A 16,834-nucleotide genomic window follows, 5' to 3' on the forward strand; every position below is an offset into this window, starting at 1 on the left:
TTATGAAATTGCCATGTTTCATTAGATCTGATGTTCCGTAGGTTCTCAAATTTGCAAAGTAAGCTAAATACGTGTTACTAGTCAATTGTTATTGTCACTTTTATGGATAATGAGAATACCGTTTCTGTTGCAGTAAGTTGTATAATCTCGTATTGCTTTAACTGGCCCAGGAATAACTGGATTGCATTTGCATCAATGCGGTGGCCAATGTACTCTACAAGGTTGATCCAGAGTCTATCCTTATATATAGCAATATTCATTGGATTTTGTGAAAATGCTAAAATAGGTCAATATTTATTCCATAGGAGACATGTTTTAAGAATGTAGATAAGTCGTTTGTCAACACCCTCCTTTCCAGTAACACAAACCTTTAACCTTAAATAGGGAGCCATGTATGACACAGCAATATATAGGTATTTCGCTGGAGAATTCAGACACCCATTGGCCTAGATCCCGCCCACCTAGTGGCGGGACAAGGGTAACAAATACATTGTCTGACAGGGCAGTCATCAGTAGGGATCCTGGCCTATACAGAGAAATGTAAGCGCATCCGCGGATGCGGAATAATACTGTACTTTGACTCCATTGGTAATATGTTAAACAAATAGTGCTGGACACGATGATGATAGAAAAGGCATTCAAACATCAAATTTCCTAACATCAGGCTATAATAATGAAAATAGCTTCGTTAACATAACAAAAACTATACTGTAAGTTAAATTAAATTACAGGTAATAGCATGGTGTTGGAATATGCATTCAAAAGACGAAGTAGAAAGGACAAAGAGTGAAAGAACTAGGTGAAGGATACAAATTGGTATGTAGGGAAAAGTACCACTAGGAATTGAATAGGTATATTTGATGATAGAGAAATGAAAGAGAACATAGAACATGGAAGTTGTACAGACAAAAAATTCTTGAATGTTGTGTGTATGCTCTGCAAGTCGAACTGAAACCAAAATACCGGAGAGGTGGTACCACAAAAATAAAATGGTGGATTTTAAAAGATGAAAGAAGGTTTATTCAGGACAAAAATAGTATAAAAAATAAGCTGGACTATGAAAGGAAGTTGTAATACAATTTGGAGACGTATTAAAGATACTGTAATTGGAATACTTGGAAACATGAAGGAAGAAGTTTGAGAGTAAAGAGAGTTGTGTTAGTCAAATAAAGTACAAGAAAAAATAAAGGAAAAGAAAAAACTATATAAACAGTGGCAAGAAAGTAGATAGGACATAGACAGCTAAACATAGAGCAAAGAAAATAAAAAAAAATTATCTAATTAGATGTATCACAGACGAAAATAATAAATATTAGTTCAGGAAAGGTATGTCAAAAGGCAAAGTAAAAAAATATACTTCAGTTATTAAACTAAGAATTTGCAGACAACCAATTGATTTAACGTAGACAGTAACAGCAATTATCACCAACACAACAAAGTTGAAGTTGTTCAAGCCCTTAACCCAAAAAATAAAGAAAGGTAAATCAATTGGACCAGGTGACATCCTTTGGGAAATAAAAATAGTTGCAATATAAAAAAGATCAAGAATAACACGGAAATGTCATTCTGGATAGAGATGAGTTCGAACCCTGCTACATGTACAGGGTTTCTCATTATATTTTGACCTCCCACTTATTTTCCTTAATTTCGGGAATACAAAAAAAAAGTTTTAACCAACAGTGTAGCAACAGACCAAATTTTGTATACAGGGAGTGCACAATAAAATGCATCTTCAATATTTCAAATGAGACACCCTGTATTTTTTTATAGTTTTGAGTAGCCCTGCATTTCCTGATTACAAATATATAACATAGTGTAGCATTAGTTTTGTTCTGTAATGGCGTATGGTTCAACTATACTATACTAAGATAAGAAAAAAATGTATTTAGAAAGTCAACAAAATTAATGACTTACAATACTACACTTAAGATACAATACTACATTTAAGATTACAATAGATGCTCAAAGTGGCCTCCATTGTTACTACTGCACAAGTAATTCGCCTCAAATTACTGAGCATTCGTCTCAAATTTTCTAATGCGTCAGATATTGTGTTATTATGACCATTTAAATTTTCAATTTCCGCGCGAACTTTTGCCGTGATAGTGTTAATAGTTGTATTTGAAGCAAAATACACTTTTTCTTTAAAAAACCCCCATAAAAAGCTATCACATGGTGTTAAGTCGAGACTATTTGGTGGCCATGTAATAGTCCCTTATTGCCGATCCACACATTAAATTGATTATTTAAATGTTCTTGAACGGCTACGACATTATATGGCGGTACATACTATTTAATTGATTTTGTGTATAATTTTGATTTAATAACTAATCCACTTCTGTAATGACTGTGTCCAAATATGATTCTCCAGTTAATTTATAATCATAAAACAATGGTCCAACTATTTTGTTTTGAAATATTCCCCACCACACATTTATTGATTTTCTTCCTGACTTTGTTATTTGCTTAATTTTTCTTTTTCTATTATTTTTCTGTTCCCACGAATACCTATTTGTTCAATTAAAAATGCCTGAAGTTAAAAAATTTGATTCATCTGTCTATAAAATGTTATAAAAATAATTAGGATCATTGTTCAATTTTGTAAGCATGTCTTGACAGAACTGTAAACGCTTTCTCTTATGAACATCGGTACGTTCTTGTACCGGTAATATTTTGTACGGCTTATAGTTGTGCTTTTTAAAACTCTATGTATCGTCGCACGGCTTTTCTCTAATGCATTAGTAGCATTGTTTAGACTAGTTTCGGAATTTTCTAAAATAAAAATGTTATTATGGATTTAATCTATTATTTTTAATTTTTACCTTTAAAGTGAAGCAAAGTATTAAGATCTTCATCATCATTTCCTACGATAGTACGTTTCTTCCGTTCAAACATTTTTTCATTTATGACATTTATAATTGTTTCATTTTGAAATGTCAGTTGTATAGCCACCTATGGTTGCCCTTTTGTAGTACCATATGCCATTATAGAACAAAACTAATGCTACACAATGTTATATATTGGTAATCAGTAAATGCAGGGCTACTCAAAACTATAAAAAAATACAGGGTGTCCCATTTGAAATATTGAAGATACATTTTATTTGGGACTCCCAGTATACAAAATTTGGTCTGTTGCTACATTGTTGGTCTTTTTCTTCTCATGGCGCCGTCTCCTTTCGAAGGTTGGCGATCCAAATGGCAATTGTAGTTTTGGAAACTGCTGCGCGAAAGATTTCTGCGGATGACCGGTCGAACCATCTCCTCAGGTCTTTCAGCCACGAGTTCTGACATTGTTGGTAGGTACAAATAAAATAATACAACTTTTATTTGAAACTTTTTTTGTATTCCCGAAATTAAGGACACTAAGTGGGGGTCAAAATATAATAAGAAACCCGGTACATTCCTCAAAAAATGAAGTAATCATTGACGTGGAAGGGGTTGGATACAAAAATACTGACTACTATCCACATCAATATCTTGTACTAGATTTTGTACGTTCTTTTCTTCGCCATCGAAGCGAGCATTAATGAGGAACAGCGGACTATTAAAATCTACGCTAGTAGATTCTTCACAATCAGTGTCTTCGGATGTTATTCATTTTGTGCGTACCGGGAGCTCCCATATCATTAAGAATTCGACGACTAACTACAGTCACCGCAAGTCAAGCGATAAATAAATAAAATTTTAAATCTAGTCATGTTATAATAAAGCGTTCGTCGCTCAACTATGTATACATAAATTTAAATAACGCTGCCGAAAATGAATAGCGTCACAATCTCCGCACCTTGTAGCTGCATTATGTTTTTACCCTGAGACACAACATAATATCAATATCATGTTTTAAAATTCATACTGGAATTATCAATCAAGAGAAAACATATTTAGCAAAAATCACTCATCTAATATTTCAGAAAAAGCGAAGCATAAAATTAAAGAGAAGAAAAATAAATATATTTTTTACTTACCTAACCTCCTGGGTAACCATCCCTTGACTGTCCTTGCCCTCTCCACATCTACTAATACCCTTCTGCCGTCAATTTTCTTACCGTCGGCGTGTTTGTAAGCAGCTGTAATATTAATTTTACCATCACAGTTGATAACCCCCAAATAATTGCTAACGTTCAAAGTTGTTCAATAAAGTTAGCCAAAAAATATTGCTCAAAATTAATACAAAAAATAATTAGTTTAAACTAACTTTTTCTACACACAGCCAGTTACACACACGTTATAACTGCCACGTGACAAATAATCACATGAGGTTCAGATATACGCAGAACAATAGTGGTGTTACAACTGTAATATAAACATAAAAATTTATTTACAGACTAAAAAGGTAAAATTCGGATGCAGAATTATGGAATGGATTTTCATAACATCAAAAAGAAAATAATTTTAGCACTTAATGTATGTTTAGAATTTAATTAAATTGTTGTAACACATGTGGCGCTGTATCTAATCTAATATGGCCTTTACCATCCCAAGTCTATTTCGCCAGTCACCTTTATCCATTGCCAGTTTACTGCGCCTATTTTTCTAACATCTTCGTCTATACCATCCTTCCATCTAAGTTTTGGCCTACTTCTCCGTATATTTCTTTTTGCTAAATGTCGTGACCACATTAATTTTCCCATTTTTATGAGATAGCATGTCTTTACCACCAGATATCTGTTCATATTTGTGGTATATCTCATAGTTGTACCTCCTCCTCCAAATACCTATTTTACAGATACCACCCAATATTCCTCTCAGGATATTTCGTTCAAATGTAAGGTTTTAATTTATCTTAGAATAGTCCATGTTTTCGATCCAATGCAGCACTGGAAGCATAAGAGTTTTGTATATTGTTACTTTTGGTTTCTCACTCCAAGTTTTTATTTTTATGTCTACTCATGTACTACATAACGGAAAATGGAAAACTGGATCGCAAAATTGTCCACAGGATACAGACGGGGTGGTTTAACTGGAAGCGAATGAGCGGGGTACCTTGTGATCTAAGAGTCAGGGAAGGGCTGAAAGGGAAGATAAATAAGAGTGTATACAGCTGGCCTGTAAAGAGTTCAGGAAAAGAAGATAGAGGTAGCTGAAATGAAAATGTTACGGTGGAAGTCTTGGGTAAGACTAGAAGGGACAAGGTGAGGAACGATTTGGTTAGGGGGAGGAAGAGCCGGGGTAACTAGTTTCAAAAAAAAATTCAAAAACAAGACTGCAATGGTTTAGTCACGTCGGACGTAGAAATAAAAACTATATGGAACTAAGGATAGACTGTGTGGCAGAGAACTTGATAGAAAAAGTTTTATGTGAAGAAGACACGATGGACAGAAGTGACGAAGAAGAGTAAGGAATAACGACTCCTGATAATGGAAAATCTGAGGAAGAAGAGAAGGTGGTAAACATTCCTTCTGTGTTTTACGGGTAATTAGGTCTAGATCATCTGCAGAAACATAATTTGTGATGATTTATTAAAGATATTTTCTCTATTGTCTATTTTGGCGTCTCTAACGGGCTTTTCCAAACCTCCCAACGTTGAAAAGGAGGCTCTCTCTCTCCCTCTCTCACAGTCCGACATGTGTTTCAAAGGTTTGTGATCCTTCGCCCCATACTTCTACTTTGCAAACATCTTTACGCATTGTACTTACGAATCTTATTAGCTTATCGGGGATGTAATATTAGTACATGGCTTCATACAATTTAATTCGTAATACACTATCATAGGCTGATTTAAAATCTATGAAAAAGTGCTAAGTGTCGATATTTAATTCGTTATTTCCAGTATTTGCCTGGGCGGAAAAATATGGTCCGTTGTTATCGACCAGCCGTTAAAACAACTTTGATATTCGCAAAGGAGCTCCTCTCAATTTGCTCTAATAAAATTTTTTATACTCTAGTAAGAAGTGATATTCCCTATATTTTAATTGATCATCATTTTTGTGCAGTGGGCAAACCATTACAGTACACATCCTTCCGGTATTTTTTCGGCATTCCAGGTTTTTTATTAGATTAGTATGACTACTGTCCCCGCATTTAATAACTTCTACGGTTTTATTTTTTAGATGTATTATTACATTCCTTACATAGGAGTGCAAAATTTACATAACTCTATATCAAATCACCACGTGTTCGTGCATACAAAAGGATAAATAAACATTAACATGCAAAAAATTTATTCAGACTTTGTTGTTTGTTGCCATGTTTCCTATACTAAAATTATGTATATGAAATGTGTTTCAAAAGGAGTCAAAATGTAATACAAATAGTGACATTTATGAATTTTGTTTTTGATATTACTTTTGGTAATATTTTTAAAAATCTCATTTCTGTTCTATTAATAATATTGCCAATTGTTGACTACTATTTCATTTACTTTATTGACTTCAGTATACAAATGTATCTGTGTATGCTGGATAGTACAGATAAAACAAATACACTGATTTTGTTACGGAGGAATCAGAATTGACATCAGTCATATAGAGAACATTATTTTTAACTTTCACTTGTGAAAGGAGTTGCTTCATAATCCTCTTCTCAAATGTTATTTTTTGGGATAAGCAGAAAACGAAGAAGTAAAAAGTTATTTAAATTTTAATAATCGTTCTTATAATAATTTTGAGCTATTTACAAATCTGAATGTTGAAAATAAATCATTAAAGTGTAAAAGAACAACGTTGAAAGTTTACATCGAAAATTATATGAACCTACCCAACAAACGAAACAATTCACTGTAACTTTCTACGAGAGAACATGGGGAATTTCGTTGGTAAGAAATATTAGACGAACGCGTTAATAAAGAAAGTACAGAGAAATTGCACAAACGCTGACGTTGTGGCGGATTTTTGGTCAAATTCCAGGTTTGATTGTGTGAAAATATGTATAAAGGATATGATAAGTTTAGCCAAATTCTTTAAGAACTATATATTTATTCATGTTTATCAACATATCTAAACAGAAAATTGTAGATTGAATTAAACGTTTCGTACAAATGCGTCAATAACAAATGTTATTATTTCACGGTTTTATAAATACGTCTAAAAAATGTATATGTAGCGGGACATTGCGTAAAACTGTGTATAAACTAATAATCCAGACGAAAAATAAGAATGCGTGGTCATTAACTACTATCGGTTATTGTAAAACTATGTATTTGATAATATTTAACTGACAACTGACTCAACAAGTTTATTGATTAAAATGTAAATAGATAAACGAAGAAAATAAGACGTTAGTAAAAAATTATCAGTAAAACAACGATACCGGGGAGTAATAGCTATAAGTACAAAGACAACAATGAATGACAAAAAACCAAAACACACGAAAGAAATTAAAGCAAGTAAGATCAAACTAGATAAAGGTAAAATAAATATCATCAGTAAAGTTTTCAAACTAATTTTAAATTATGGAACGGAAGTAGTAAAACGATGTAGCTAAAAGATGCATTAAACGGTACCGCAATAATGTATTTAAAAAATTTGTATAAGGTCTGTCCTAAAAGTATCTAAACTACCTTGATAACTTAACTATAATTTATTCATCATGCACCTCGTGACATTCTTCAAAAGTCCCGTTCGACTATCTGTGCTCTTTGAATCACCTTCGGTGTGATCGTAGCATGTGTTTTCAATGTGTTCGGTCATCGAAACGTTGCCTTTGAAAAGGCATTTAAAATTTCGGAAATACGAAAGATTAGAAGACTATATGTCGGGATCTGGCGAGTATACTACAAGGACAAAGATCCAAATATTCCGATCAAATGTCATGTCTGTTCTACTCTACGGATGTGAAACCTGGAAAGTCACAAACACCCTCACAGACAAACTGCAGGTCTTTGAAATGTCTACGAAGAATTGTTCGTATATTCTGGCCTAACACCATCAGAAACGAAGATCTGCTACACCTGACCGAACAAAAGAGGGTACAAAATGAAATTAAGTCCAGAAAGTGGGGTTGGATCGGCCACACACTCCGAAAAAATAGTTCCAGTATCGCAAAGACTGCTCTAGAGTGGAATCCCCAAGGGAAAAGAAAAAGAGGTCGCCCAGTACTCGGAGAAGATCCATCATGGACGAGATAAGAAGCAAGGAAAGTCTTGGAATGAGGTAAAGGCCTTAGCGCAAAATAGAACCCGATGGCGCGTTTTCACTGAAGCTCTATGCTCCATATATATATATATATATATATATATATATATATATATATATATATATATATATATATATATATATATATATGTATATATATATATATATATATATATATATATATATATATATGTATATATATATATGTATATATATATATATATATATATATATATATATATGTATATATATATATATGTATATATATATATGTATATATATATATATATATATATATATATATATATATATATATGTATATATATATATGTATATATATATATGTATATATATATATGTATATATATATATATATATATATATATATATATATATATATGTATATATATATATGTATATATATATATATATGTATATATATATATATATATATGTATATATATATATATATATATATATATATATATATATATATATATATATATATATATGTCGGGATTGTACAAATACTGGCGGAGTTGTATAACCTTGGGTTTAAACCGAGTGAATCATTATTTTATCTTGTTAACCGTTGTTATACATTCATCTCCGGAGAACCTTTGCATCATTTAAATGGTTTCAGCACAACTTTTTTCAAGTTTAAAACAAGTCTGTAAGTAGACACGTAGACAAACATTATATTACGAACTACAACTTCCCGTTGGTAACTGCGTGTAGAAGAACGGATTACATTCGTACCCCATAGAGGTAACGTGTTCCCGATAAGTTATGAACGAAGGTCGGGTACTTTTCGGACTTACCTCGTACCATAGAACCAAATGCAGATATTGCAACAGCAGGGTAATACAAGTAAGCGGAGTAGTCCAAATGCAAAATTGTGCTTGATGCCACCAACTGAACAGTATTGAAATAATGGATAATTTATGATTATTTAATTTTCAACTAAATAGCTCAACGGACTATTATATCAAAGTTGGTTTGAGTCCTAATCCAATCAGAAATGTGTCTGATACAATACTGTAAAAATCAAATTCTGGGCTTAAGTTAGAATTCGCGAGTGATTCGAGTCGACTCATGGCTTAGTAGTACGATTATATATAGTGCCCCATGTCTTGGAAAAGCTCATTCATTGTTCTCTATTCAAGAGCCTCTCCACGGCATGTAGCGCTGCTATATTGTTGTTTCAAACAAACGTTTGAAGCAGTGATAACAAGAAAAGACTGACCACACAAGTAGAAAATGTTAAAAAAACACGACGAAATGCTAAACAATCAACAAAATAGTAAATATACTGAACCAAAGAATCAGAAATATTGATTTTTTACATTTTTTATTGCCCAAATACTTCTAGCACGATCGGAGGTCTTGTTAAATTATTACATGGAGGTATTTTTAAACAGTTTCAAATAGCATGCATCTTCTACATAATCTATTAATTCATAGTTTTTTATTGGGATTTCATGGTTTTCAAAGTGTTTCTACTTCTGAGCACCACTCTGTTGTTCATTTTTTTTGCCTCTCAACTTTACTTGTGTTTCTTATTGTTCTTTATGACTACCTATTTTCCCCATCTTTCGATTTTGTGTAATATTTTTGTTATTATCTAACTTGGTCCTAAATCTTGAGTGATGATATAAATCAAGTTATCAATAACCAGTACCATCCCTGTTCTCTACATATTAGCTTATGTAAAAATAGTAATCAGATATATGCAAAATTTTGAAAATGTGTCGTGATTACCTGGAAATTGACCTATTGAGGTATAAATGAAATATACCTACCCAACTACTTACGTCACAATTCAAGAAAACATCTTAATTGAAAAATTTCAATATCGAATATTATTTTGTATTTCAGCACAGACTTGAAGATGTAGCTTATCCTTTTTATTAGAGGTATTACCTGGTGCGCATTTACTTACTGAGCGCATACCAATTATAATTAAGTTTTAACTACCTAAGGTATCAATCAGATGGAACGGAAGTATGGTTACGGTAAATTTTTAGTTTAATAACTACACGATATGCTCATAAAAAAATGTAACGTGGGCAAGACGTTGATTTTGATTCCACGTTTGCGTGTTATTCGCGATATAAGGGAAACGCTGACGACGCCATACGGATGTCATGGCGGGCGTCGTAAGATCTAATCTAGTTGAGTCATTTATGAGAGAGTAATAATATGCGAGGTGTTGCTATTACATAACGAGTTTGACGCTGACGATTACTTAGTATCACCTTCAATAGACACCCCTCCTCTATTCCTAAAATGATTCATACCACTCTTCCATCGTTCGAAGTCTTCCTCCATCAGCTACTTCGGGATACGTATAATTTTCTTCTTTCACAGCTTCAACAGATTTAAGTTGTGTTTCTTATAGTGCAGATTTCACCTTAGAAAACAGACGATATGACATTGCACAAGTTCCGGTGAATAAAGCGGATGATCCAACACCGGAATGCTGTACTTAGCTAGAAACCTCAGAAAATACAGAATTCTCATATGTTTTGTATATTGTTATATAAAGTTTCAATGAAGTTAAAAGCTTGAGTTATTGAAATTTTATGTGACAATTTAACAATTCGTTGCTATACATCATTTTTCCGCCAAAATGGAAAAACAACTCCAATGAAACTGAAAGTAGGGCTATACGTATTTATTTACAGAAGCAAGAATTACTATTTTCCAAAAAGAAAGCTACATGGTCGCTGATGTTGGGCGCATGTGTACTTCTTATGTAGCAACGTCAATCTCGTTATTTAATAGCTACACTTTGTACTTTTTTATATATTTTAATGATGTACTAATAAATTTGTTATTTCCATTATTAGTATTATTATTAATGTAACACCAATTAGACCTCACTCGATATTGTTTGGTTAAACCTACATGCACTTTTATTTATTGTTGCGAATTTATGGCGCGCTTAGAATAATGCTATTTGTTAGTGCTCTTTTTATCTCAATTTTTGAAATAAAAACAAGCTCTCTTTTTACAGATTATATAGCACAGAAACGGTATGAAGGCTTCATCGAGTACATTAAAGTCAGAGTGAAAAGTTATGAGATATAGTGCTTAATTTCTGAGATATTTTGTCAAATTACACGTCATCACTGACAATTTAATTTATGTCTATACTTTGGAATACAGATAAGTGATGACTTCAATTTCTAAAATCTAATCTAATAATACTCAGCCTAATATTACGATACTAAATGGCGGTACTATTTATTATTTATATATATTTAAGCCATATGGCACTCATCCCTCTATAGGAAAAATTATTGTAGCCGAAAAGTTTTTTCTACTGCACTACGAGGATGATTTTTCTGTGCCTTTGTGAGAAGTATTCTCACTTTCTGCTGAAGACTTTCTATATTCGTTTTAGACCACTTAACAATACCAAATAATTAACTAAGAGTGGAACATGCGTACATATTTAATGCCTAAAATATTTTTTATTATTAAGATAAAAATGTTCTTACGAACTCAGAAGTTATTTTGGTTTTCATTTGTTTGTCAATTTTTTTCGCATCCTTTACTCCCGAGATATTTGTACATATTATTTTCATCCATGGCCTCGATGTTTTGGTCATTTTGTATATTGAATCCTCCAGAGTGAAAATTTCCTGACTGCATTTAGAACAAGGCACTTGTTTAGTCCGAAGTGTATTCTAATTGTGTGGTATACGTATACGAAACCACGTATATGTGTCATGTATACGTGGTTTCTTGTGAAAGCCATAAATTCAAATCATCCTTATAACACGATGTTTCAAGCTCAGTGATAAAACCTTAGTCGAGTTCACTAGCTGGGATAGAGGGTTAATCGCTAGACAGAACCTCAGTGAACTCAACGGGTTTTTTTAGAATAGGCTCCAATTGATATTGTTTCAGGTATTTGAAGGAGAATTTTCGTCTCCCAACTAAATACTCATTTATCATGGAGTTTATATATTCTTAATATATCGATAATCCATTCATGCAGTGTTGAGCCAAATACTTTTTTGTAATAAAGATAGTAAAAAGTTTCCTTTTTTGCTGTATGCCTGGTTATGGTGACAGAGATGACTGAATGGATTCTAAGTTGTTCAGTGTTGATAAATACGCTGGGTTACACAGGATGTTACAAATTTATACAAAGTTGGAAGGCAAGTAATTGGACGGTTCTTGCTTGGATCCCGGCAGATTACAAACATGATTAATTAACAATACTAAGTAATCATGAATATTCCACAACTTCAAGCCAAAAGTTGTGTATTCGGTCTGGTTCTGGTGATTTAAAGTTATGGAAATCTTTGTTAACATTAGACTTTTTCAGTAGTGAACGCTTTGTAGGGATTATGAATGTAGTTTTGACAGGTGTGAGTCGTTTTTTGATCCACCTAACATTGGTGTTAAGAGTAGCTGGTGTTGGAAGTTGATTTCCACAAAACTCATAGTACGATTTATTGGTACTCTCTACAGTTAAATTGAGTTTCCTACACTGTAAATATTTTTTAGTAAATCTGCCGATTTAAATACGGTAACAAATTGTAACCCTCATTAAACGAGGTCAAATTACTATAAGAAAATTTGCAAATTTTACCAACCTTATCAGTAAAAATACTACTTAAATTATACGTATATTTAGTCCTAACATCATTTTTGCTTCTGACTCAGTAAAAATAACCGTATATATAAAGGTAATGTATGTACTAAAAGAGGGTAAATCTGCTTAAAAAGATTTACAGTGACTTTTACCATTAAAATTGTGATAAGGAATATTTTAATTTTATAATATATAATGAATTAATTAATATTAATGAATTAATTGACCGGTTTAGGTCATAAGTTCTATCCTAAAATGTATTAAAACCAATTTATTATCCTTTCCCTGTAGGTATGATAATAGAACATTCATAACACTAACATTATATAACACCGATCCGATGCACGCAGAACTTTAGATCAGAGAAGGGATAATTGTCAAGGCATATAATTCCCAACGCATTCCTGAAATCTATTTATGTTAGTCTTGAAGTTGAAGGTAAAAATTGAGATATCAATTTGTGAAAGACTTTACTTACCACAATGATAAACTCTTTCGTGGGTTTAGCAATATCACAGTAATTCTACACAAAATAGAATCCGGTTGAAATCACAACAAAACTGTCTATACACAGAAAATATTTGTGTGTGTGTAGAGGAAAGGGTTGGCCTTAGACATAGTCTATTAGCCACAGGATTTTAGAGAATATTTAATGACTGCATTAATGTTATTACAAAAATCTACAGACAATAACAGAATCACTCAAGACACTGGCAACTGAGAATAATTATTCAGATCAACTAAAAAACATTAAACGTTTAAATTCGCAGTGTTGTTTTAAAGAATTCTGAGTATATTTACAAATATGCCAGAAATTCTTAAACTCTAATTTAATGGTAAAATTCTAAAAATTATTACAATCATGCTTTACTATAATAGTTTTGACTGTATTGTCATCATAGAAGTTAAACTTCGACGTTAACTTTGTCCCATTTTTTCAGATTTATTTTAAACGGAGAAATTATGAAGACTATTTTTCAAAAAGAACAAATTATATAACTCGCTCCATCTGGTTGAACCCAAGGCTGAATAAGAAAAATTTCTGAACAACTATCCGAATTATCAGAGATTAAAAGAAGAAAAGAAAACTAATTGTAAATGACTTGAATCTAACTTTTTGCTATTTACCCCGCAAAACGTATTTAAATTGTTATTTGTATGCAGGGTTCTTACCACACATACAAACCTATATAGCCAGCAATAAGCGGTAGTTTGGGGAAAATTCGGCACTACTTAGTTGCCTGCAGCTCGACTGTATAAAAAAAATAACAAAGAATTAATTTCGGGTTTGGTAATTTTTAGATTTACAGCTTGAAACAAAAGTTGCTGGCTACATAAAACTAATTGAATTTCAATATACCACATTTCTAAATAGAATTTCTTTAGCTCAAAATTCAATATATACAGGCACATACTTTAAAACACAAGAAAAATAATGTAAAATCACACATTAAAAGAATTGCTATTTACCTTCATTACCTGATACCAATCAAATTTCTTTACAAATATTTTCTTAATGTTTATAAATTACCTACCATACTTCAATTTTTTAACTTAAACAAAAGAAAAACAGTTAAGTCTTGACACGGCATTGTTGTTATAAACAGACGTTTATCTCTACCAGCTTAATTTTTTAACCTTTTTTGGGAATATCAAAAAAAAAATCTCCATTAACATTTCTTTTTCCATTCTGAAAGCCACCATCAAAACATTTTTCAAAATAAAAAAAAAATATCTGATCTATTCTGTTAGGTTAGAATTAATATACAGTCTACCAGTAAAGAAAAAACAGCAAGCTGTAATTTATTTTATGTCATACTAAGTAGGTAGTTCATTATCGTGTTTTTATTGATTAGTTACCAACTCCATAATAGTAATATACTTTATGCCTGTGCGGGAGCGGACAAAAAAATTTATAACTTTTTAATAACATTTATTGTTAGAAGTTAAAAAATATGGAATTAAATTATTATAACTACATAACATTTAGTACAATTCGCATAAAACTGGCAATTCTGGGAAGATCTGACATTTTCATTTTTTAAGTTTGACAGCTGCAGATGTTCATTCATCTTATGTTTCACCCTAACGACGGAATTGCTCACTCTACTATGATAAATTTTCTGAATTTTTAAAAATATTTAGATTGTGAATACGATAACAAACTAGTATGACATAAAAGTTTGTATGTACCGTGGGCATTAATAGATGTGTATATCCTCGGGCGATTTACAAACACGAGTGTCAGAGGCCCTCTGTTTTTAGGACAATTGCTCTCGGGCATAAACATCTACTTAAAAACCTTGGCACATAAATAACTACAAAGTCATGACGGACAATTTTTTCTGGTCGGAAACTCTTTGAAGGGTTTTGCTTTGAATCTCATAAAACGTCTGATTGGAAGATAATGAGTGGAAAATGTAGACGAATAAAAATGTTGGGTCAGACAACCGTAGTCTTCTTTCAGACGGTACGGTATTTTGTCGTAGTCGTGTACGGTAACTACATCGTATATAGCAGTTAACTCATTGATTAAATGTAAGTTTTCACACCACACGAGTTAAATCGGACACGACTGTCGGTAGTACCATGGCGCGGCGGGTTCACTGCGACGACACGATGTCGGGATGGTGAATGAGTGCAGTGTTACAACCAAGTTTATTCTAGTTTTCACACTTGTCGTGCTCTGGTAAAAAAACTCGTGATTTATGCTTGGAAGTAAACAGTGGTAGTGAATTTAGCTTTAAAAAAATAGATATCGAAATTGATAACGAGATTCTTATCAATCTTGTTGAACAGCGGCCAGTGTTATTGGATAAAACTTCAAAACAGTATAAGAACCGAAGTAAGACATTAAAAGGTTAGATCCTGTATCTTCATACTTAATTCATCGTGAAAAAATGTGACAAACCCGCACACTCACTTTTTTCACGAAGCGGACGACAATATTTTTTTATTTTCAGAGATTTTCGGCGACAATGTCAACACTATTAAACGCTTTCTTTTTTTTTTTATCCATTATACCAAACAACAGTTCAACCAAACTTTTTTCACTACACGATCACTGCACGACAAAATATCGTCCGTCTAAAAGAAGCGGTAGTATATCAATTTCTTGACTATTAATCAAATTATTAAGAGCAGTCTAACGTTCACAGGAATGGTCCGTAAAAAAATAAAAACATGATAGTATACTTGACGGACAAAATAGCGTATGCGTTTTTGAAGTTGGAACTAAGTTGTAAATTTACAAGATCTATATATAATAAGTGAAAAATGTGAGTAAAATGTTGCCGGACAAAAATATTGTAGTATTAAGCGGGTTTGACATACGTAATACGAGCCCCTTTCCTTGTCAGTTCGCCCAAGGGGCTTGCATGTTAATTTACCAATTATTAATTTTCTCAAGAACGTTTCATAAACAGCAATAAAAGGTGATATTATGCTTGATGGAACTACAGAGGGTGTTTTTGTACCAATTTGAAAAATTGTAAATTTACAATACTGTGCATATCAGACTCACTTCCTCAACATTTTCATCTTCCAATCAGACTTAATAATATAATAATCAGACAAAATTTAATGATGTTTGTAATATTTATTATCAATGCCAAATTTAAGCTTTTCACAACGTCTGATACGAAAACGCTTCAGATTTTTTCTTTGCTGTTTTTTCTTTTTTCTTCAGTAGACTATATTTTCGTTTATTAATTTTAAGCTATTTTGATTAACCCTTACCTGCCTTCAATATAGAGCTAACTTGACCATTTTATTACACATTTCTATTGTATTGCATTTATATTAGAACTTTTTAAGCGCATTAAAGTCAATAAACATACATTATGCATATATTTTAAGAACATAGTAGTGCTTTTGTATCCGCAATACGTCACGACGGGACTAAAAAAGATGTAATGTATTTCGTGATTGGCGCTTTCACGCATATTCAAACTCTAGTAGATTGTAAACCATTACAATACATTATAACAACACAATAATTTAATTTAGTAATTAATGAATTATCTGTCTCTAAGTAATACAAACAATTTCTTTCAAAAGCAAGTATTTCCATTATCATTAATTAAAAGTACTTCTCCTAAATTTAACTACCAAAATTTTCGTCACCATAGGATACGTTGTTAAGGTTA

General features: G+C 32.2%; 1 protein-coding gene across 1 annotated transcript in view; it reads right to left on the reverse strand.

The window, feature by feature from the left end:
* Nucleotides 1-16,834, reverse strand: part of snRNP-U1-70K (small ribonucleoprotein particle U1 subunit 70K) — a 39,127-nt gene that overhangs the window by 9,712 nt on the left and 12,581 nt on the right. Inside the window, exon 5 of the mRNA XM_072526274.1 lies at nucleotides 3,968-4,069. Within this exon, the coding sequence (XP_072382375.1) occupies nucleotides 3,968-4,069 (102 nt within the window). The remainder of the gene's footprint in view (nucleotides 1-3,967; nucleotides 4,070-16,834) is intronic.

The sequence above is a fragment of the Diabrotica undecimpunctata genome, chromosome 3 (assembly GCF_040954645.1).
Source record: "Diabrotica undecimpunctata isolate CICGRU chromosome 3, icDiaUnde3, whole genome shotgun sequence".
NCBI classification, from domain to species: Eukaryota; Metazoa; Arthropoda; class Insecta; order Coleoptera; family Chrysomelidae; genus Diabrotica; species Diabrotica undecimpunctata.